General features: G+C 45.4%; 1 protein-coding gene across 3 annotated transcripts in view; it reads left to right on the forward strand.

The window, feature by feature from the left end:
* LOC134356188 (collagen alpha-1(XV) chain-like) overlaps nucleotides 1–24,938 on the forward strand; it is a 342,799-nt gene that overhangs the window by 122,825 nt on the left and 195,036 nt on the right. For all 3 annotated transcript variants that reach the window (XM_063066926.1, XM_063066907.1, XM_063066918.1), the window contains 3 exons: nucleotides 5,666–6,213; nucleotides 22,243–22,317; nucleotides 22,409–22,519. In XM_063066926.1, coding sequence (XP_062922996.1) covers nucleotides 5,666–6,213; nucleotides 22,243–22,317; nucleotides 22,409–22,519 — 734 coding nt within the window. The remainder of the gene's footprint in view (nucleotides 1–5,665; nucleotides 6,214–22,242; nucleotides 22,318–22,408; nucleotides 22,520–24,938) is intronic.

Here is a 24,938-nt window from a genome sequence, read left to right on the forward strand (position 1 = left end):
AATTCTCCCCTCCACCACCCATCCACCTTCCTCCTCACCTGACCTTACCTGCCTCCTCCCCCACCTCCCCCAATCTTGTTCTGGCTTCTTCCCTCTTCCTTTCCAGTCCCAATGAAGGGTCTGGGGGCCTGAAATGCTGACTATTCATTTCCCTCCATTGATGCTGCCTTGCCTGCTGAGCTCCTCCCGGATTTTGTGTCCCATTTGAGGACGCTGCGACTCGGGGCTGTGGTGTCAAAACCCAGTTCCACGTACCGAGAGTCTGAGGGTCTGACTGTCCGGCAGGTCTCCGCGTGGCAATGGGAAACGTGAGCTTCTGCAGCTTCTGTGAACTGAGCAGAGAGTTCAGGTCGCCTTGCACACGCCAGGAGAGTGTACGCTCACTCTGGGGCAGGAATAAAATCTCTCTCTCCCTCATTAGTGAGAGAGGGGCTGGTTGAGATGTCGAGGTGATGGGATGGACAGTAGTTTTTGACGGTCTATAGATCACGGTCTTTGAAGGCTTGCTATTTCTTGGGGGTGGTGGGGGGAGGGGAGTATTGATGCTTGTGCATGGGAGGGGAGGGAGGCTATTGGGGTTCTCTACATTTTTATGTCATTCATCGGGTTTTTTTCTCTCTGTTTCATGGATGCCTGAGAAGAGTAAGAATTTTAGGTTGTATACTGTGTACATTTTCTGATATTAAATTGAGCCATTGAATGAAATTTTGACACAAACAGCAGAGATGTTGGTTGCAGTGGGTCCCTCTGTGTATATATACAATGCTGGGGCAACTCAGTAGGTCAGCCAGCATCTATGGAGCCCGGATGAAGGGTCTCAGCTCGAAACGTCGACTGTTTACTCATCCTCACAGATGCTGTCTGACCTGTTTAGTTCCTCCAGCACATCATGTTGTCCCCGACACTAGAGAGATGGGGGGGGGGGGCAATGGATCTAAGGGGAATTTGTTATATACAGTACTGTGTACTTGATACTGTGCAAAAGTCTTAGGCATAGATATATAGATATAGCTATGCAGTAATTTTACGCATTGCACTGCACTGCTGCCGCAGGGGAAAACAGAAGCGAGTGATGATAAACCTGATTCTGATATGGCTATCTTTCATTAGGAGTTTGAAGGGATTTGGTTTGTCACCTAATACCCTCAAAAATGCCCATAAACGTACTGTGGAGAGAATTCTGACAAGCTGCATCACCAACTGGTATGGTGGGAGTGGGGGGGGGGATGCTAATGCACAGGACCGAAAGAAGCTACAGTAAGTTGTAAGATTAGTCAGCTCCATCATGTGTACTAGCTGCCATAGTATCCAAGACATCTTCAGGGAGGGGTGTCTCAGAAAGGCAGCATCCATTATTAAGGACCCCCATCACCCAGGACATGGCCTCTTCTTATTGTTACCATCAGGTAGGAGATACAGAAGCCTGAAGGCACACACTCAGCGATTCAGAAACAGCTTCTTCCCCTCTGCCATATGTTTCCTAAATGGACATTGAGCTCATGAACACTACCTCACTTTTTAAAAAAATACATATTACTTCTGTTTTAGCATTATTTTTAATCTATTCAGCATACATATATATACACACTGCAAGTGAATTATTTATTTATATTTTTCTTTCTATGTTTTTTCCAATGTTTTATTTATTAATATTATATAAATTGCATGAATACAAATACAAAATTCATAAGGATACAAGTAAGTAATACAAATTACATTACATTTAAATCACAGTAGTAGGATCACAGTATCCCATATTCTAAATCAATCATGTAGAAAACAAGATTCAGTTATGAAATAAAATAAAATGAAATAAAATAAAATAAAATAATTATATTTTATTTAAAAACGATCTACCCCCACTACCAAAATGAGCTGGTTGGTAAAAAAAAGAGAAGAAAAAGAGATACCTTATCATATAATATTATAATAATAATGGCTCAGATCCAAACTTTAATAACAGTTCAAAGATTATGAAAATAACTCAGAAAGGGCCCCCATAACATTAGAAAATCATGTTTAGAATCGGAAATCGAACAACGAATCTTCTCTAGATCAAGGCACAACATAACATCAGATAGCCGTTGAACATGAGTGGGCGGGGCGGCCTCCTTCCATTTGAGCAAGATCGTCCTCCTGGCCATAAGAGACATAAAGGCCAATACCCGCAAATTAGATGGCTTCAGTATTGTAGCACTATCCTCAATAATACCAAACATGGCAGTCAAGGGATTGGGCTTAAAACTAACATTGAAAAGTACAGAAAAAGTTTGAAATACATCTTTCCAAAATTTTTCAAGGCTCGGACATGTCCAAAACTTATGAATTAGTGTGGCCACTCCATTAGTACATCTATCACAGTAAAGGGAAATATCTTCGTAGAAGCGAGAGAGCTTGTCTTTAGACATATGAACTCTATGTACCACTTCGAATTGTAATAAAGAATGACGAGCACATAATGATGAAGAATTAATGAGCGTATGTTTTTCATTATAATTTATATTATTTTTATGTATTGCTCTGTACTGCTGTGGCAAAACAACAGATTTCATGACCTATGATAATAAACCTGATTCTGATGGTGAAAAGTTGCCTCTGATTTATCTTCACATGGAGGCTACCTGACAGTGGAGTGTTCCCAGCATTTTCCGGTTTTGTTCTAAATTTTCAGCATTTGCCAACAATCTTTTCCCTCTGTCTTTAGTTTCAAAGTTTAAATCTGTACCCTTACTAACCAGCTTCCCTCTGTTTACCCTCTTCAAGCCCACTAACCCGACCAGCAACTTTTCAACCTGTTTACTAATCTGGGAACATGAAACTGAAAGAATGCTGACAAAGTTGGCAAAGCCATTGGATTGTCTCATTTTTGCTGTTTTTAGACTCTGAAGTTAAATGAAACGTCTGAACGGACAGAAATAGCTTTTAGCTGACTGAAATTTCTCAGTGATGAAGTGCGGCTTTTTTTGTTACTAATAATTGATTTCACCAATTTTTGTGAAGCTATGACTGATTTTATGGAGTGACATCTGTTCCTTTGGGCTTTATAGTTTTATTTATAGAACTGACAGTGTTGTTCCTTCAGATAAGATCAAGGATCAACTTTATTCACAAAATACTGTACATTTACATGCCTTGACAATTTGCTGTGATGAGTTGGTCAGAGCGAGACACATGTCACTATATCAGAATTAGAATCTGGTTTAATATCATGAAAGCCTGTAGTTCAGGGTCCTGTAATTGACGAGTCTGGAGTTCGAGGCCTAGAGTTCAGGGTCCTGTAATTGACGCGTCTGGAGTTCGAGGCCTAGAATTAAGGGTTCTGTAATTGGCGAGTCTGGAGTTCAAGGCCTAGAGTTCAGGGACCTGTCTTTGGTGAGTCCAGAGTTCGAGACCTGGAGTCCAGGGACCTGGACACTAGACACTAGAATACTACAGCACAGTACAGGCCCTTCGGCCCTCGATGTTGTGCCGACCCATATATTCCTTAAAAAAAAGTACTAAACCCACACTACCCCGTAACCCTCTAATTTTCTTTCATCCATGCGCCTGTCCAAGAGGTTCTTAAATAGCCCTAATGTTTTAGCCTCCACCACCATACCTGGCAAGTCATTCCAGGCACCCACGACCTTCTGTGCAAATAACTTACCCGTGATGTTTCCCCTAAACTTCCCTCCCTTAACTTTGTGCATATGCCCTCTGGTGTTTGCTATTCGTACCCTGGGAAACAGGTACTGGCTATCCACCCTATCTATGCCTCTCATAAACTTGTAGGCTTCTATCAAGTCCCTTCTCATCCTTCTACACTCCAAAGAGAAAAGTCCCAGCTCTGCTAACCTTGCCTCATAAGACTTGTTTCCAATCCAGGCATCATCCTGGTAAATCTCCTCTGCACCCTCTCCATAGCTTCCACATCCTTCCTATAATGAGGTGACCAGAACTGAACACAATATTCCAAGTGTGGTCTCACCAGAGATTTGTAGAGTTGCAACATGACCTCTCTACTCTTGAACTCTATCCCCCTATTAATGAAGCCTAGCATCCCAGAGGCCTTCTAAACTATCCTATCAACCTGTGCAGCGACCTTGAGGGATGTGTGGATTTGAACCCCAAGGTCCCTCTGTTCATCCACACTCTTAAGTAACCAACCATTAACCCTGTACTCAACCTTCTGGTTTGTCCTTCCAAAATGCATGACCTCACACTTACCCGGATTGAACTCCATCTGCCACTTTTCTGCCCAACTCTGATTCCTGTCTATATCCTCTTGTAACCTTCAACAACCTTTAATGACTAACTAACCTACAAACCGGTACGTCTTCAGACGGTGGGAGGAAACCAGGGCACTCGGAGGAACCCCAGGCATTCACGGGGAGAACGTACAGACCCCTTACACAGGACATTCGCATTGAACTCTGAACTCCGACCCCTCGGGCTGTAATAGCGTCGTGGCAACCGCTACGGCACCGTGGTGTTCTAACACCTCACTGGAGATGGTTGGAAGCTCCTTCTATTTGGTGGGAATTTCTCCTAAGGTTAACAGGAGCTGGTAGTCAGATAAGCATAACTATGTGGAAAACAAGCAATCGGTATATTCAAGTCCTTCGAGGGTGAAGCCTTCCCCGCCTCTAAGCACATCTACAGAAAGTGTTGTCACAGGAAAGCAGCATCCATCATTAGGCCATGCTCTTTTCTCGTTGCTGCCATCAGGAAGGAGGTACAGGGGCCACGGGATTCACAACACCAGGTTCAGGAGCAGTTACTACCCCTCAGCCATCGGGCTCATGAACCCATCTATCTATTTATTAACTTATTATAGTCTCTTCTTCTTGCACTTGCACAGTCTGTTGTCTTGTGCATTCTGGTTGAACACCCAAGTTGGGTGGTCTTTCGTTGATTCCGTTGTAGTTATTATTCTACAGACTTACTGAGTACTCTCACAAGGCGGGAGGAGAAGATGGCAGTGCGCTACGCGTGCGCAGCTGTCCGGTGAAAAATAATATCGTATCTGTTAAATAGGGGCCGTGGACAATTCTGATTTGATGGAGAATGGGCGTGAAAGCACAGAGGAACATCCGGAGAAATTTCTGAAACGCCCATCCACCACTGTCGTTACTGTGTGGTCGGGAATCTTCCAGAGGGTAGGCCTCAAAATCCCTGGCCTTGCCTGCTTTTGGTGACCGAGAAAGAGATCGAATCGCTCGGACAGAGATGCCGCTCAGTACTCGATAGCGGAGAGCTGATCGAAGCTCGAAGTTTTCGGATGAGTCAGAGTCGGATTGTGGTCGGCATGGCAGGGAGAGTTTTTCTTCCTTCTCCCGTCTGCGTGAGATGTGGGACTTTTGAGAAACTTTGAACTTTACTGTGCTCACAGACTTTCTTCATCAAGTTATGGTATTGTTGCACTGTTGTAACTATATGTTATAATTATGTGGTTTTGTCAGTTTTTTCAGTCTTGGTCTGTCCTGTGTTTTGTGATATCACACCGGGGGAAATAGTGTACCATTTCTTAATGCATGCATTACTAAATGACAATAAAAGAGGACTGTGTGTCTTCATAATCTAAATGAATCTTCTATATGGAGACATAAATGTACTTTGATGATAACTTACTTTGAACTCTGCTTAACAATGAGAGAAACAACAATCCCTTTTCTTTATATTGCAGAGGAAAGATCCGACAATCGTATTGACCTGACTGGGTTGATCGGAGTCCCTCTACCTCCATCAGTTGCTTTCGTCACCGGGTATGATGGCTTTCCGGCATACATGTTTGGGTCAGAAGCAAACATTGGTCGACTGACAAAGACCATGATACCTCAGTACTTCCACCGAGACTTTTCCATCCTCGTGACCATTAAGCCGGCTAGTGACGACGGTGGGGTGCTGTTTGCAATCACTAATTCCTTCCAGAATATCATTTACCTGGGAGTTAGGCTCACCGCAGTCCTGGACAGCAGCCAGCAGATAGTGCTGTACTACACTGAATCAGGCTCACAGACCTCCCAGGAGGTTGCCTCATTTCAGGTCTCATCGATGACGGACAAGTGGGCTCGGTTTGCATTGTCCATTGAGGGGGACCTTGTCACGTTGTACCTGGACTGTGACGAGCACGAGCAGCACCACTTCGTAAGGTCACCTCAGCCGTTACATTTCGAGTCAAGTTCAGGAATTTTCATTGGGAATGCCGGAGCGACAGGGCTGACCAAGTTTATAGTAAGTGACATACACAATTTCGAGTTATAAGCTGATATTGGTGAATTGGTTTATTATAATGCCTTAAGATATAGGAGGAGAATTAGGCCATTTGTCCTATTGAGTCTTGATGGCTGATCCAAATTTCCTCTCAGCACCCATCTCCTGCCTTCTCACCATAACCTTTCACACCCTGACTAATCAAGAACCTATCAATCTCCACCTTAAGCACACCCAGCGACCAAGCCTTCACAACTGCCTGAGGCAACGAATTCCACAGATTCACCACCCTCTGGTTAAGAAATTCCTCCTCATCTCTGTTCGAAATACAAGTCCCTTTATTCTGAGGCTTTTCTCTCTGGTCCCTACCAAAGCAAACATCCCTTTGTGCCTCAGTTTTTTTGTATATTCTCTCCATTTACAAAATAGTCAACTCTTGCATTTGTCCTACCAAACTGCATGACAGTACACTTCCTGACACGGTATTCCATCTGCCATTTCATTGCCCGTTCTCCAAATCCTTCTGCAGCCTCTCTACTTCCTCAAATGACCTATGGCTGCACCTATCTTCATACTGTCTGCAAACTTTGCCACAAAGCCATCAATTCTATCATCCAAATCACTGACATATAATGTAAAAAGGATTGGTCCCTCTAGAAGACCACTAGTCACCAGCAGCCAACCAGAGAAGGTTCCCTTCATTCCCACTCTTTGCGTCCTGCCGACCAGACACTGCTTTATCCATGTTAGAATCTGTCTGTATATCCTTGATAGTGTCTCAGAGATGTACAGCACAGTTTTGCTCACCTATTGTAAGGCTTTCCTGTACGCTGCAGTAGTTTCCGTACAGTGAGGCAGCTTCTCGGGACGCTCTCTACGGCACCTGTAGAATGCCATCAACGTAGACATCCAGCTCCCTTCAGCCTCCGTGGAAAGCAGAGGCAGGGCTGAGCTTTTCCGACTCTGTAGGATGTGTTCTGGGACCACTGAGTATCCGATAAGCAGATTTCACAAGAAAAATATAAGCTAAGCACAATTTTCCAAGGAAAAATTGCAATTAGAACAAAAAATGTCAATTTTAGCGCAAAGCAATCCTTGAAACATTACAGCACTCTATTATTTCAGAGGAAGGAGACGGTGTGGGAGGGGTGTATGATTTCAGAGGAGGGAGACGGTGTGGGAGGGGTGTATGATTTCAGAGGAGGGAGACGGTGTGGGAGGGGTGTATGATTTCAGAGGACGGAGACGGTGTGGGAGGGGTGTATGATTTCAGAGGACGGAGACGGTGTGGGAGGGGTGTATGATTTCAGAGAAGGGAGACGGTGTGGGAGGGGTGTATGATTTCAGAGGACGGAGACGGTGTGGGAGGGGTGTATGATTTCAGAGGAAGGAGACGGTGTGGAAGTGGTGTATGATTTCAGAGGAGGGAGACGGTGTGGGAGGGGTGTATGATTTCAGAGGAGGGAGACGGTGTGGGAGTGGTGTATGATTTCAGAGGAGGGAGACGGTGTGGGAGGGGTGTATGATTTCAGAGGAGGGAGACGGTGTGGGAGGGGTGTATGATTTCAGAGGAGGGAGACGGTGTGGGAGGGGTGTATGATCTCAGAGGAGGGAGACGGTGTGGGAGGGGTGTATGATTTCAGAGGAGGGAGACGGTGTGGGAGGGGTGTATGACCTCAGAGGAGGGAGACGGTGTGGGAGTGGTGTATGATTTCAGAGGAAGGAGACGGTGTGGGAGGGGTGTATGATTTCAGAGGAGGGAGACGGTGTGGGAGGGGTGTATGATTTCAGAGGAGGGAGACGGTGTGGGAGGGGTGTATGATTTCAGAGGAGGGAGACGGTGTGGGAGGGGTGTATGATCTCAGAGGAAGGAGACGGTGTGGGAGGGGTGTGTGATTTCAGAGGAGGGAGACGGTGTGGGAGGGGTGTGTGATTTCAGAGGAGGGAGACGGTGTGGGAGGGGTGTATGATTTCAGAGGAGGGAGACGGTGTGGGAGGGGTGTATGATTTCAGAGGACGGAGACGGTGTGGGAGGGGTGTATGATTTCAGAGGAAGGAGACGGTGTGGGAGGGGTGTATGATTTCAGAGGAGGGAGACGGTGTGGGAGGGGTGTATGATTTCAGAGGAGGGAGACGGTGTGGGAGGGGTGTATGATTTCAGAGGAGGGAGACGGTGTGGGAGGGGTGTATGATTTCAGAGGAGGGAGACGGTGTGGGAGGGGTGTATGATCTCAGAGGAGGGAGACGGTGTGGGAGGGGTGTATGATTTCAGAGGAGGGAGACGGTGTGGGAGGGGTGTATGATCTCAGAGGAGGGAGACGGTGTGGGAGGGGTGTATGATTTCAGAGGAGGGAGACGGTGTGGGAGGGGTGTATGATCTCAGAGGAGGGAGACGGTGTGGGAGTGGTGTATGATTTCAGAGGAAGGAGACGGTGTGGGAGGGGTGTATGATTTCAGAGGAGGGAGACGGTGTGGGAGGGGTGTATGATTTCAGAGGAGGGAGACGGTGTGGGAGGGGTGTATGATTTCAGAGGAGGGAGACGGTGTGGGAGTGGTGTATGATCTCAGAGGAGGGAGACGGTGTGGGAGGGGTGTATGATTTCAGAGGAAGGAGACGGTGTGGGAGGGGTGTATGATTTCAGAGGAGGGAGACGGTGTGGGAGGGGTGTATGATTTCAGAGGAGGGAGACGGTGTGGGAGGGGTGTATGATCTCAGAGGAGGGAGACGGTGTGGGAGTGGTGTATGATTTCAGAGGAGGGAGACGGTGTGGGAGGGGTGTATGATTTCAGAGGAGGGAGACGGTGTGGGAGTGGTGTATGATTTCAGAGGAAGGAGACGGTGTGGAAGGGGTGTATGATTTCAGAGGAAGGAGACGGCGTGGGAGGGGTGTATGATTTCAGAGGAGGGAGACGGTGTGGGAGGGGTGTATGATCTCAGAGGAGGGAGACGGTGTGGAGGAGTGTATGATTTCAGAGGAGGGAGACAGCGTGGGAGGGGTGTTTGATTTCAGAGGAGGGAGACGGTGTGGGAGGGGTGTATGATTTCAGAGGAGGGAGACGGTGTGGGAGTGGTGTATGATTTCAGAGGAAGGAGACGGTGTGGGAGGGGTGTATGATCTCAGAGGAGGGAGACGGTGTGGAGGAGTGTATGATTTCAGAGGAGGGAGACGGCGTGGGAGGGGTGTATGATTTCAGAGGAGGGAGACGGTGTGGGAGGGGTGTATGATCTCAGAGGAGGGAGACGGTGTGGGAGGGGTGTATGATTTCAGAGGAGGGAGACGGCGTGGGAGGGGTGTATGATTTCAGAGGAGGGAGACGGTGTGGGAGGGGTGTATGATCTCAGAGGAGGGAGACGGTGTGGAGGAGTGTATGATTTCAGAGGAGGGAGACAGCGTGGGAGGGGTGTTTGATTTCAGAGGAGGGAGACGGTGTGGGAGGGGTGTTTGATTTTAGTGGAAGGAGATCGTATGAGTGGTTGGGTTACAGCTTTAAATCTTCCCTCTTAGACCTTAGTCTCAGAATGATAGTTTGAGTCTGAGGCCTCCGTTGGTCTGAGTTCACGATGAATATTGTGTCCTCGCTGATTAGATATGCAAGTCTGGGCAGTACGATATGGAGAGCAAGCTGTTGCCCATGTGCTAAGCTCCCCATCTCCATGTGTCTGATGAACCCAAAGGAACGGCAGAGACCGATACAGTTCGGTACCAGCAGTGTCACAGGAGTTGCCAGTCAATGTAGAACTCAACATAGGACTGTCTTAGGGACTCCAGATTTGGACTTTTCCCTCCGAGTTTTCTCCCGTAGTCTTCCTCATGAAAGGGCACAGCCACAAGACAGCCAAAGTTTGAGATCAGAGTTTCCCTTCTCCTGGATGAGCTGCCAACCACGGCTGCCTGAAGCCATTGGCCTTAAGTTGCCAGTAACCCACCTTTGCATCTTCTCCTGTCAGTGGAAATGGTTTCACCGGGCTTAGTAGCTAAGCCACACGTGAAGGTCAGGGGCTAGCCTTGGTTGTCAGAGGCTATTTGAGATGCAAGCCATTGGGAGCATTTAATAGTTAGTAGGAGCTTGAACCCTTTACCCCCTGTCTGTAACAACCTTCAGGAACCAGAATGATAGGGCACTGCAGTATATGAACAGGCTCTTCGCCCCATTCTGTCGGGAGCATCCCAAATCTCCCCCACTCTTGTGCTGCAGAACACTCTCCAGATGGACCAAGGTTCTTGGCACTTCCGCTAGTGTCCTCAGCTTTGAGTTGCTATTAATCCTCGTCTGAGAATGGAGCATCATGGTAGTGTGGCGGTCAGCATAACGCTTTACAATGCCAGTGACCCGGGTTCAATTCCCACCACTGTCTGCAGAGAGTTTGTATGTTCTCATGTAACCCCGTGGGTTTCCTCCGGGTGTTTGAGTTCGACCCGGTGAGCCCTGGGGGTGCTATACTGGCTCCAGAGGCATTGCCACACTGAAGAGCACAAGACGTTGGAGCAGAGTCAGGCCACTGAGGTCACTCCACCATTCCATCATGGCTGATTTATTATCCCTCTCACCCCTCTTCTCCTGACCGCTCCCCACAACTTTTGACATCCTTACTAATCAAGATCTTATCAATCTCTGCTTTAAAGATATTCCATGACTTAACTCCACAGCCATCTGTGGCAACGAATTCCACAAATTCACCACCCTCTGGCTAAACAAGTATCTCCATTTTAAAGCGTTGTCCTTTACTAAAGGAAACACCCTCCCTACCTCCACTGTCTCTAGGCCTTCTCAATGTTCATTAAGCATCTCTATCAAGTCACCTTTCACCCTTCTTTGTTCCTGAGAGAAAAGCCCTTGTTCGTTCAAACTACCTCATAAAACATGCTGTCTAATCCAGGCAGCATCCTGGTAAATCTCCTCTGCACCCTCTCTAAAGCTTCCACATCCTCCCAGCGATGAGATGACCAGAACTGAACACAATATTCCAAGTTTTATAGAGCTGTAACATTACCTCGTAGCCCTTAAGCTCAATGCCCTGACTAAAGAAGGCCGACACACCAAACGCCTTTATATTGGGAAGTTGATGTCCCTTTACTTCAAAGTTTAAAGTTTAAAGTAAATTTTTTATCAATGTACACATATGTCACCATATACGAGATTCATTTTCTTGCAGGCAAACACAGGAAGTCCAAGAAACACAATAGAATCAATGAAAGCCTGCCTCCTAGAGGACAGATATGCTTATGTTAGGCATTCCCTCATAAAGCCTTGCAAAACACGGCAAATGTACAACATCCACACAGAATCTTGGTAACGGTAAAACACTTTTCCCCCACCAGTACAGACGTTGACCTTAAAATGGCCTTTATCTGCTAACCAGGGCTCTGTCCTACTGTTTACAGAAAGTTAGTAAGCAATCTTATGCCAGATTTTAAATGAGCTGAGCCCACAGGATTGGCAGTCACTTTCGTGCTCCTTGCTCTGGCAGGCAGCCGGCCCTGGCACACAGTTTGCTGGGATCGTACTAGTGGGTCCGTTCTCAAGAAGTCCTTCCCGATCTTTCCAGCTTAGCTAATGTTTCAAGAATGCAGAATCGTAGAAAAGTGATGACACAGAAGAAAGTCGCTTGGCCTATCTTCTCTGTGCTGGTCAAAGAAAGGAGCTCAACAATTCCTGCCTTTAGTACCCGGTCCAAAGTCCCACAGGAATCTGCCCTTCAGGAACACGCTGCATCAGCTTTGAAGTGTGATGGAGTTCAATGCCTCTATCAGCCTTTGGACAGTGAGAACTGAACTCTTTCCATCCTTCAGTTCAAAAACCGATCCTCCTCTCCCCTCTAATCCCATAATTATTTTAAAAAAGCAGTTTTGACCACACTGTTAAAGGAAATAGCTCCTTCCTAACTTATCTATCCACCCAGTCCTGAAGAAGGGTCTTGACCTGAAACTCGACTGTCTATTCATTTCCATAGAAGCTGCTGAGTTCCTCCAGCATTTTGTGTGTGTTGCTTTGGATTTCCAGCGTCTGCAGAATCTCTCGTGTTTATGCATTTCAGTTTAGTCTTCCCTCAGCCCCCTATATTCAAAAGAGATCAACCCTAACCTATCCGATCTTTCCCCTGTCATAATTTTCCCCAGTCCTGGCAACAATGCTTGTAAATCTCCTTTGCAGGCGTTCCCACCCTGGTATTCACGGACCCCTTGGTTAACGGTATGGGTCCGAGGCATTAAAAAAAGGTTGGGAATCGCTACCCTAATGCTGTCTCCAGCTGTCCTGTAATGCAGTACTCAAGCTGTAGCCTAACTGCAGAAGTCTCCTGTTCCACCCTAATTCCCTTGCTTTTATGCTTCGTGCATTATATTCCTTCTTTCTTCATTCCCCACCAGAAAAAAAAAACAAGTCTACCCAGACAAATCAATTTTAACTTTTTCAGTCCTCATTAGTCAGGGGATTTGTTTCAAGAGCCGCGAGGTAGCGTTGCAGCTCTATAAAACATAAAACTCTGGCTACACCTCACGTGGAGCAATGTGTTCGGTTCTGGTTGCCTCATTATAGGAAGGATGCGGAAGCTTCAGAGAGGGTGCAGAGGACGTTTGCCAGGATGCTGCCTGGATTAGAGAGCATATCTTGTGGGGATGGGTTGAATGAGCTAGGGCTTTTCTCTTTGGAGTGAAGGAGGATGAGAGGCGAGTTGATAGAGATGTGCAAGATGATAAGAGGCATAGATCGGGTGGATAATCAGAACTTTTTTTTCCAAGGCAGAAACACAAGGGAGCAGAATTTTAAGGTGATTGGAGGAAAGTATAGGGTACACACAGAGTGGTGGGTGCCTGGAATGCCCTGCCAGGGGTAATGATAGAGGCAGATACATTTGGGCCATTAAGAAACTCTTGGATAGACAAATGGATGACAGGTAACTGGAATACTATGTAAGAGGGAAGGGTTAGATTGATCTTAGGGTAGGCTAAAAGGTCGGCACAACATTGTGGGCCGAAGGGCCTGTACTATGTTGTAGTGTTCTATGCTCTACTATATGTTCTATTTGTACACTTCCACCATGACTGCTCCCAAATCCTCTCTGCCCTCCGTCAACACTTCTCTTCCCAATTTCCATCATTCTAAACATTCCTGTCCAGTCTGAAATGTCCAGTTCCCTCTAAGCACAAGAGATTTTGCAGATGCTGGAAACCTTGTTCAACCTGCTGGAGGAGCTCAGTAGGTCAAGGCAATAAGTTGATTCTCCTCCATAGATGCTGCCTTGACCTGTTGAGTTTCTCAAGCATTTTGTGCGCTTTGCCCTGGAATTCCAGTATCTCATGTAGACTCTTGTCTATCCCATTCAGCCTCACTGTGCGACCGTCTGATCTCACCACTCCTTTTCAGCCTGATTGCTGAAGTACTTACTTTTTATTTATTGAGATGCAGCACAGAATAAGCCCTTCCAGCCCTCCGAGTTGCGCCACCCAGCAATCCCCCGATTTAACACGAGCCTAATCGCGGGATACTTTGCAATGACCAATTAACCTACCAGCCAGTACGTCTTTGGACTGTGGGAGAAAGCTGGAGCACCCGGAGGAAACCCGCACAGTCACGGGGAGAAGGTACAAACTCCTCACGGACAACTGTGGGAATTGAACCCCTGTCACCCGTACTGTAAAGCTTTGTGCTGACCACTGTGCTACTGAGCCACCCCCGCTTTCATAACGTTCACCAGCCAGTTAAATAGATAAAAATCATTTAACTCTGAAGTATCGAAGGCTACAGTCCCTAATGCAGGCAAATAGTAATTTGTGTAAACGGGCAAAGAGGTTGTCATAGATGGGGTAGGCTAGGGAGACAGTTCCTACACTATACAGCTTCATGAGTCTACAGCTCTACACAGTTTCCAGTCATTGGCCACCGGAGGGTCCCTGTGGAAGCTCTGGACCACCACCTTCTAACCTCATTCTGAGACAGGGACCCTCTCTCTGTTCAGATGGGTGTGAATGATCAAATGCCACCTGTTATAGGGTGGTAGTTTGGGGATAAGTTTCTCCCAAAGGATGCGTAAGGCGCCACCCCCCCCCCAACTCTCCACTTAGTACTCTCGATCAGGGTCACGTGAAGCCATGTGACCAGGTGGTGGATGGTCGTATGAGCAGCCGGTCCATATCACAAGTCCTGGTTATGTGACCACTGACACCAGGCAGACAATCTCTGAAGAGTATTGATAATGGCCGGGGTCACCCGACTTGTAAAGACACTGCCCTGAAGAAGGCAATGGCAGACCACCCCTGTAGAAAAATTTGCCAAGAACAGTGATGGTCAAAGACCATGATCGGCCACATCATACAACATGGCATGTGATGATAATGATATCACCAGTTAAGTGTTAGAGCATTTATAGCACAGGAACAGGCCATTCGGCCCACAATGTTGTGCTGACTCGGCTAAAAAGCAAATCAAAAATACCCAAACACTAATTCCTCCTACCTACACAATATCCATATCCCTCCATCTTCTTTACATCCATGTGCAGATACAAACGTCTCTTAAAAGCTTCTAATGTATTCGACTCTACCACCATTCCAGACTGTACAATCCAGGCATCCACGACTCACTGAATAAAAAACTTACCCCTCACATCCCCTTTGAACCTACCCCCTCTCACTTTCAATGTGTCCCCTCTGGTATTAGACATTTCAACCCTGGAAAAGGATACTCCCTATCTACTGTATCTATACCAATCATAATCTTATAAACCTCTATCAGATCTCCCCTCAGCTTCTGGTGCTCCAGAGAGAAGAAAACAAGTTTATCCAGCCTCTCATGATAGCACGTGCCCTGTAAACCAGGCAGCATCCTGGTAAACCTCTTCTGCACCCTCTCCAAAGCCTCAAATTATTTCCTGTGGTGAGGTGACCAGAACTGTATGTAATACTCCAGACGTGGCCTAACCCGAGTTTTATAAAGTTGCAACATAACCTCTTGACTTTTGAACTCAATGCCTCGACTAATAAAAGCAAGTATTTCAGAAGCCTTCTTAACCACCTTATCGACCTGTGTAGCCATTTTCAAGGAGCTATGAACTTGTACCCCAATGTCTCTCTGCTCAGCAACACTGATCTTTCCCTTAACGTGTATTCAGTCCTTGAGCTTGAACTTGCCCTACCAAGGTGCAAAACCTCTCATTTATCTGGGTTAAACTCCATCTGCCATTTCTCTGCCCATATCTGCAATTGATCTATATCTTCCTGTGCACTTTGCCAGTCTTCCACACTACCCACAAATCCACCAATCTTGGTATCATCCACAAATTTACTAACCCACCCATCTACACTTTCAGCCTGGTCACTTATAGACATTACAAACAGCAGAAGACCTCGCACAGTTCTCTGTGAAACTCCACTAACTACAGACCTCCGGCTTGAAAAGGTCCTTCAAACTCTACCCTCTGCCTTCTATACACAATCCAGTTCCGAATGCAAATAGCCAATTCACCTCAGACCCAATTCATCTTAAAAGTTCATCGGTTCATTTCATTATCAAGCTATGATATGCAGGAGAGAACTCTGAGATTTGTCTTCTCCAGGTAGCCACAAAATAGAGAAAACTGTAGAAGTAGTTGAAGGAAAGACATCAATTCCCCACTCCCCCGGCACGAAACGAAAAAGAAATGAAAACTTCTTCTGAATTAGCCTCCCATGAGGGACTTTGTCAAACACCTTAATAAAATCCATGTATTCAACATACACTGGCCTAGCCTCATCATTCTCTCTCATCACCACGTCAAAAAACTCCATCAAGTTGGTAAGGCACGACCTGCCACGTACAACGCCATGCAGGCTCTCCCTAGTTAGACCATGAGTTTCCAAATGCTCATATATCCTATCCCTAAGGATGTTCTCCCTAAAATTGGCGTGAAACTCACCGGTCTATAGTTCCCAGGATTCTCCCTTGTTCCCTTCTTAAACAGAGGTGAAATATTAGCCGCTCACCAGGGTTTCGGGGCCTTGCCTGTGCCTGGAGAGGACACAGATACTGGTCAAGGCCCCAGCAATCTCGTCTCTTGCCTCCTTCAATAATCTGGAGTAACTCCCATTACGTCCGTGGGATTTACCCAGTTTAATACTCAACAGGAGGCCTAACACTTCCTCCTCCTTGACCTCCTAACATACACTCAACTCTGATCTCCTGGGCCTCCATATCCTTTTCTTTGGTAAATACTGAAGCAAAGTACTCATTAAGGACCTCACTCACATTCCCCCCCTTATCCTTGAACAAATCCACCCTCTCCCTAGTTATCCTCATGGTCTTGATTTATGTATGGAATGCCTTCAGATTCTCCTTAATCCTGGCTTTCCTAATTCCATTCTTAGGTTCCTTTCTAGATTCTTTATACTCCTCGTGCGCTTCATTTGATCCTAACTTCCAAAGCCTAACATATTTTTTCTGTTTCTTCTTGACTAACTTCATCATTCCTCTGGACCTCCAAGGTTCTCTTATCTTTCCATCCTGGTCCTTCCTTCTGACAGGAACATATCTTTCCTGTACTCGGTGCAATTGATCTTTAAGCACCCTCCACACGTCTGATATGGACTTGCCAGAGAAAAGGTGTTCCCAATTAACGCTTCTTAGTTCCTGCCGAATGCCCTCATAATTTGTCCTACTCCAGTTTAAAACTCTCCCACAATGGCCGTACCCATCCTTATCTATAGCTATCCTGGAAGTTAAGGAGTTGTGGTCACTGTTCCTTGACTAATCACCCACTGAAAGGTCAGTCACCTGGCCAAGCACATTTCCCGATACCTGTTCAGAAGAGCCCCTCCTCTCATTGACCCGTCCACATGTTGATTTAAGAAACCTTCCTGGAAACGCTTAACAAATTTTGCTCCATCTAGACCCTTTGCACTAAGAGGTCCCACTTTATATTAGGGAAGTTGAAATCCCCCATGACAACAACCCCGTTATTTTTACACATTTACTTAATCTGATTACATCTCTGTTTCTTAATGTCCCAGTGGCTATGGGGGGGGGGGGGTGTCTGTGGTACAATCCCATCAGTGTGATTGCTTCCTGTTCTGGGTTCTACCTAAATGGACTCAGTGTCTGACCCCTCCATTATATCTCCTCTGGACGCAGCTATGATATTGTCCCAAGTGCATCTCCCCCCACACCTTTTACCTCCTCCTCTATCTTTTCTAAAACTTTGAAAACCTGGTACATTAATCACCCATTTCTCTCCTTCTGTCAACCAAGTTTCAGTAAAGGCTGCAACATGACAGTTCCCCGTACTGATCCGTGCTCTAAATTCATCACCCTTACCTATAATACTCCTAGCATTAAAATATGCACACTTCAAACTATCCAACCCATCACACTTGTTACTTCAATTTTGCCTTTCAACACTTTCCCTGACATATACCTTCTGGTCCGATCCTTCCCTTACTGACCTGTTGATCCGGTTTCCAGCCCCCTGCAAAACCAATTTAAACTCTCCCAAAAAACATCAGCAAACCTCCCAGCCAGGATATTGGTCCCCCCCCAATTCAGGTGCAGCCACTCCCTCTTGTAGAGGTCACCCCTCCCCCAGAAAAAGTTCCAATGATCCAAGAATTAGAAACCCTGTCCCCTGCACCATCTCCTCGGCCACTCAGTCATCCATGCTATCACCCCATTCCTACCTGCATTAGCCTGTGGCGTCGGCTGTAATCCAGAGGTTGCTATCCTGGAACACACACAAAATGCTGGTGGAATGCAGCAGGCCGGACCGCATCCACAGTCGACGTTTCGGGCCAAGACTCTTCGTCAGGACCCTATCCTGGAGCTGCTTTTCTTCACCCTCTTTCCTAACTCTGTATACTCACTGCGTAGGACCTCTTACCCCTTTCCGCCAATATGCACCACCACCTCTGGCTGCTCCCCCTCCCCCTTGAGAATATCTTGCAGACGCCCCGATGCATCATGGACCCCAGCACCCAGGAGGCAACACACCATCCTGGTGTCTCTCTTGTGGCCACAGAATCTCCTTTCTGCTCCCCAGAAGGGGAGTTCCTGACCAACAGACCCCCTCCCCTCCCAGAACACCAGTATGAGTTAAAACACATTCAATACTCATTAAGTTAATCAAGTTAAATTGGGGATTATGTGGATCCTGCACTTGTCTCTGAAACAAAATATGGCAACGTAGAGTGACAGTGACGTCACGACTACATTCTGCTGTCTTGCAGATTGACTCATTACATAGTGCCCTGAGGTAGGATAATGTAAAACAATAACGATGCAGGATAAAGCCAGGGTGTACTGTGCCAATGTATATGTTGTGGTCTGTAAGTCTTGTCCTGGGGCAGGCAAGTGACTTTACCGTCTCACTAAATGGATGGAGAAAGCCCATGGTCAAAGTCAAAGTAAATTCATTATCAAACTTTAGATATATCCAAAGTAAATACTACCTTGAGATTCATTTTCTTGTAGCTAGTTACAGGAAAATAAATAAATAGCATACATAAACAAAGCCTGTCAAACAACCAATATGCAAAAGAAAATCGTGCAGAAGATGAGTTGTAAAGACCTTGAAAGTGAGTCAAGGTTGTGGAATCAGTTCGGAGTTACAATGAATCAAGTTCTCCATGCTGGATCAGGAGCCTGATAGTTGAAGGTAATAGCTGTTTCTGAACCTGGTAATGTGAAACCCAAGATTTCAGTACCTCCTCCCCGATGGCAGCAGCGAGAAGAGAACGTGGCCTGGCTGGCGGGGGGGTCCTTGATGATGGATATTGTTCTCTGTTGGACAGAGCTCCTTGTAAATGTGCTCAATGGTGGGGAGGGCTTTGCCTGTTGTGGACTGGGCTATATCCACTACTTTGTGTAGGCATATCTATTCCAGGGCATTGGCGCTCCCATGCCAGGCCATGATGCAAACAGTCAGGATACTCTCCACGGTGCATCTACAGGCTTTAGGTGACGTGCTGAACCTATGCAACATCTTTGTGAAGCTTTGTGACCTATGGATGGTCTGTTCCACAGGCTGATACAACACCACATCAGTCTGCAAATCCTCAATGCTCTTTTCCGAGGGAAGAGAGTGGTAGTCTGCAAGCAAAATGACTGTTGAGCTGTTTTTGGATTGGAACAATGGCTGTTGAGGTGTTTTTGGATTGGAACAATGGCTGTTGAGGTGTTTTTGGATTGGAACAATGGCTGTTGAGGTGTTTTTGGATTGGAACAATGGCTGTTGAGGTGTTTTTGGATTGGAACAATGACTGTTGAGCTGTTTTTGGATTGTAACAATGGCTGTTGAGGTGTTTATGGATTGGAACAATGACTGTTGAGGTGTTTTTGGATTGGAACAATGGCTGTTGAGGTGTTTATGGATTGGAACAATGACTGTTGAGGTGTTTTTGGATTGGAACAATGACTGTTGAGCTGTTTTTGGATTGGAACAGTGGCTGTTGAGGTGTTTTTGGATTGGAACAATGACTGTTGAGCTGTTTTTGGATTGGAACAGTGGCTGTTGAGCTGTTTTTGGATTGGAACAATGGCTGTTGAGGTGTTTTTGGATTGTAACAATGGCTGTTGAGCTGTTTTTGGATTGGAACAATGGCTGTTGAGGTGTTTTTGGATTGGAACAATGGCTGTTGAGGTGTTTTTGGATTGGAACAATGGCTGTTGAGGTGTTTTTGGATTGGAACAATGGCTGTTGAGGTGTTTTTGGATTGGAACAATGGCTGTTGAGGTGTTTTTGGATTGTAACAATGGCTGTTGAGCTGTTTTTGGATTGGAACAATGGCTGTTGAGGTGTTTTTGGATTGGAACAATGGCTGTTGAGGTGTTTTTGGATTGGAACAATGGCTGTTGAGGTGTTTTTGGATTGGAACAATGGCTGTTGAGGTGTTTTTGGATTGGAACAATGGCTGTTGAGGTGTTTTTGGATTGGAACAATGACTGTTGAGCTGTTTTTGGATTGGAACAATGACTGTTGAGGTGTTTTTGGATTGGAACAATGACTGTTGAGCTGTTTTTGGATTGGAACAATGACTGTTGAGGTGTTTTTGGACTGGAACAATGGCTGTTGAGGTGTTTTTGGATTGGAACAATGGCTGTTGAGGTGTTTTTGGATTGGAACAATGGCTGTTGAGGTGTTTTTGGATTGGAACAATGACTGTTGAGCTGTTTTTGGATTGGAACAATGGCTGTTGAGGTGTTTTTGGATTGGAACAATGACTGTTGAGCTGTTTTTGGATTGGAACAATGACTGTTGAGCTGTTTTTGGATTGGAACAATGGCTGTTGAGGTGTTTTTGGATTGGAACAATGACTGTTGAGCTGTTTTTGGATTGTAACAATGGCTGTTGAGGTGTTTATGGATTGGAACAATGACTGTTGAGGTGTTTTTGGATTGTAACAATGGCTGTTGAGGTGTTTATGGATTGGAACAATGACTGTTGAGGTGTTTTTGGATTGGAACAATGGCTGTTGAGGTGTTTTTGGATTGGAACAATGGCTGTTGAGGTGTTTATGGATTGGAACAATGACTGTTGAGGTGTTTTTGGATTGTAACAATGGCTGTTGAGGTGTTTATGGATTGGAACAATGACTGTTGAGGTGTTTTTGGATTGTAACAATGGCTGTTGAGGTGTTTATGGATTGGAACAATGACTGTTGAGGTGTTTTTGGATTGGAACAATGGCTGTTGAGGTGTTTTTGGATTGGAACAATGGCTGTTGAGGTGTTTTTGGATTGGAACAATGGCTGTTGAGGTGTTTTTGGATTGGAACAATGGCTGTTGAGGTGTTTTTGGATTGGAACAATGGCTGTTGAGGTGTTTTTGGATTGGAACAATGGCTGTTGAGCTGTTTTTGGATTGGAACAATGGCTGTTGAGGTGTTTTTGGATTGGAACAATGACTGTTGAGCTGTTTTTGGATTGGAACAATGACTGTTGAGGTGTTTTTGGATTGGAACAATGACTGTTGAGCTGTTTTTGGATTGGAACAATGACTGTTGAGGTGTTTTTGGATTGGAACAATGGCTGTTGAGGTGTTTTTGGATTGGAACAATGGCTGTTGAGGTGTTTTTGGATTGGAACAATGGCTGTTGAGGTGTTTTTGGATTGGAACAATGACTGTTGAGCTGTTTTTGGATTGGAACAATGGCTGTTGAGGTGTTTTTGGATTGGAACAATGACTGTTGAGCTGTTTTTGGATTGGAACAATGACTGTTGAGCTGTTTTTGGATTGGAACAATGGCTGTTGAGGTGTTTTTGGATTGGAACAATGACTGTTGAGCTGTTTTTGGATTGTAACAATGGCTGTTGAGGTGTTTATGGATTGGAACAATGACTGTTGAGGTGTTTTTGGATTGTAACAATGGCTGTTGAGGTGTTTATGGATTGGAACAATGACTGTTGAGGTGTTTTTGGATTGGAACAATGACTGTTGAGCTGTTTTTGGATTGGAACAGTGGCTGTTGAGGTGTTTTTGGATTGGAACAATGACTGTTGAGCTGTTTTTGGATTGGAACAGTGGCTGTTGAGGTGTTTTTGGATTGGAACAATGGCTGTTGAGGTGTTTTTGGATTGGAACAATGGCTGTTGAGGTGTTTTTGGATTGGAACAATGGCTGTTGAGGTGTTTTTGGATTGGAACAATGGCTGTTGAGGTGTTTTTGGATTGGAACAATGGCTGTTGAGCTGTTTTTGGATTGGAACAATGGCTGTTGAGGTGTTTTTGGATTGGAACAATGACTGTTGAGGTGTTTTTGGATTGGAACAATGGCTGTTGAGGTGTTTTTGGATTGGAACAATGGCTGTTGAGGTGTTTTTGGATTGGAACAATGGCTGTTGAGGTGTTTTTGGATTGGAACAATGGCTGTTGAGGTGTTTTTGGATTGGAACAATGGCTGTTGAGGTGTTTTTGGATCGGAACAATGGCTGTTGAGGTGTTTTTGGATTGGAACAATGGCTGTTGAGGTGTTTTTGGATTGGAACAATGGCTGTTGAGGTGTTTTTGGATTGGAACAATGGCTGTTGAGGTGTTTTCGGATTGGAACAATGCAACATTTTTGATGCTGATTTGAAAAATTGTTTTTCAGGGGTCAATCCAAGAGCTGACAATTAAATCGGACCCTCAAGCTAGTGAGGAGCAATGTTATGAAGCTGATCCAGATGTAAGTAATGATTCTATCTCAAGCGCTGAACCAACGGGCTTTTTCCTCACCGTGGGCTGTTCCTTTGTTGATGCTGATTATTTTGCTCTAGGGACCTTCAGGAGATGCCAGCGGCGACGGCAGTGGAGATGCCAGTGGAAGGTATATTCATCAGGAACAAGGAGGAGTTAAACTCCAATATGAATACATGTCTCCTCAGCCTGTGAGTAACACTGTAAAGGTTATCTGAAATCTCTTTGCCTTTCCCCTTGATGCCTTTGACTGCTGTGGCCTGAGATTTTGTCGTAGTTAAGCCCCGGCTTGCTTCCATGGGTAGGTAATTAAGGCATGGCATTGTGGTTGGAACACAAAGGCCAATTCATCAAATAGACTAAGAATGCAGAGAATGTGAACTCAAATCCCACCATGGCAGTTACAAAGCTGAGAAAACTGATTCCAGTAAACGTGGCCACAAAGCTTTCACAGTTAGTGTAAGATATGCTTCATTCCAGCACTTAGAAATGTAAAGTGAAGGAGCAGCAGCGGTGACCTTTAGCATTTAATAAAGTCAAAGTAAATTTAACCATATAACCATATAACAATTAGAGCATGGAAACAAGCCATCTCAGCCCTTCTAGTCCATGCCAAACGCTTACTCTCACCTAGTCCCACCGACCTGCACTCAGCCCATAACCCTCCATTCCTTTCCTGTCCATATAGCTGTCCAATTTTACTTTAAATGACAATATCGAACCAACCTTTACCACTTCTGCTGGAAGCTCGTTCCACACAGCTACCAATCTCTGAGTAAAGAAGTTCCCCCTCATGTTACCCCTAAACTTTTGCCCCCCAACTCTCAACTCATGTCCTCTTGTTTGAATCTCCCCTACTCTCAATGGAAAAAGCCTATACATGTCAACTCTATCTATCCCCCCCATAATTTTAAATACCTCTGTCAAGTCCCCCCTCAACCTTCTATGCTCCAAAGAATAAAGACCCAACTTGTTCAACCTTTCTCTGTAATTTAGGTGCTGAAATCCAGATAACATACTAGTAAATCTTTTCTGTACTCTCTCTATTTTGTTGACATCTTTCCTATAATTCGGTGACCAAAACTGTACACAATACTCCAAATTTGGCCTTACCAATGCCTTGTACAATTTTAACATTACATCCCAACTCCTATACTCAATGCTCTCAAGGCCAGCATACCAAAGGCTATTTTCACCACCCTATCCACATGAGATTCCACCTTCAGTGAACTATGCACCGTTATTCCTAGATCCCTCTGTTCTACTGCATTCTTCAATGCCCTACCATTTACCACGTATGTCCTATTTTGATTAGTCCTACCAAAATTACATCCTTCCCGTAAAACAATTTGTCCCAATCCACTCCCTCTAAATCCTTTCGCATCTCCTCAAAGTTAGCCTTTCTCCAATCAAAAATCTCAACCCTGGGTCCAGTCCTATCCTTCTCCATAATTATATTGAAACTAATGGCATTGTGATCACTGGACCCGAAGTGCTCCCAAAACATACCTCTGTCACCTGACCTATCTCATTCCCTAACAGGAGATCCAACACTGTCCCTTCTCTAGTTGGTACCTCTATGTATTGCTGCAAAAAACTATCCTGCACACATTTTACAAACTCCAAACCATCCAACCCTTTTACAGTATGGGCTTCCCAGTCAATGTGTGGAAAATTAAAATCTCCCACAATCACAACTTTGTGCTTACTACAAATATCTGCTATCTCCTTACTAATTTGCTCCTCCACTTCTCGCTCACCATTAGGTGGTCTATAATACACCCCTATAAGTGTTACGACACCTTTCCCATTCCTCAATTCCACCCAAATAGCCTCCCTAGACGGGCCCTCTAATCTATCCTGCCAGAGTACCGCTGTAATATTTTCTCTGACAATCAATGCAACACCTCCCCCTCTTGTCCCTCCGAATCTACCACACCTGAAGCAACAAAATCCAGGAATATTTAGTTGCCAATCACAACCTTCCTGCAACCATGTTTCACTAATAGCTGCAACATCATACTTCCAGGTATCAATCCATGCTCTAAGATCATCCACCTTTCTTATAATGCTCCTTGCATTAAAATAAATGCACTTAAGAAATTTTCCACCTCTTACTCTCTGTTTATCATTAACGGTGCAAACAACTTTACTATTTTCTTTTTCTTCCTTCTCCTCTACATTTGTTCCTACACTCTGGTTCCCCTCCCCCCTTGTATCTAGTTTAAATCCACTGGAGCCTCTCTAACAAACGTACCTGCAAGAATATTTGTCTCCCTCCAGTTCAGATGTAGACCGTTCCACCGGAACAGGTCCCACCTTCCCTGGAAAAATGTCCAATTATCTATAAATCTGAAGCTCTCCCTCCTGCACCATGTCTTCAGCCATGTGTTGATCTGTGCTATCTTACTATTTCTAAACCCGCCTGCACATGGCACTGGTAGCAATCCTAAGATTGCTATCCTGGAGGGACCTGTCCTTTAACTTGCCGCCTAACTCCCTAAACTCACCTTTCAGGACCTTCTCACTCTTCCTACCCACGGCATCTGGCTGCTCACCCTCCCTCTTGAGAATAGTGAGAACTCGATCCAAGATATCGCGGACCTTGGC

This window comes from Mobula hypostoma, chromosome 1, assembly GCF_963921235.1.
Source record: "Mobula hypostoma chromosome 1, sMobHyp1.1, whole genome shotgun sequence".
Taxonomy (NCBI): domain Eukaryota; kingdom Metazoa; phylum Chordata; class Chondrichthyes; order Myliobatiformes; family Myliobatidae; genus Mobula; species Mobula hypostoma.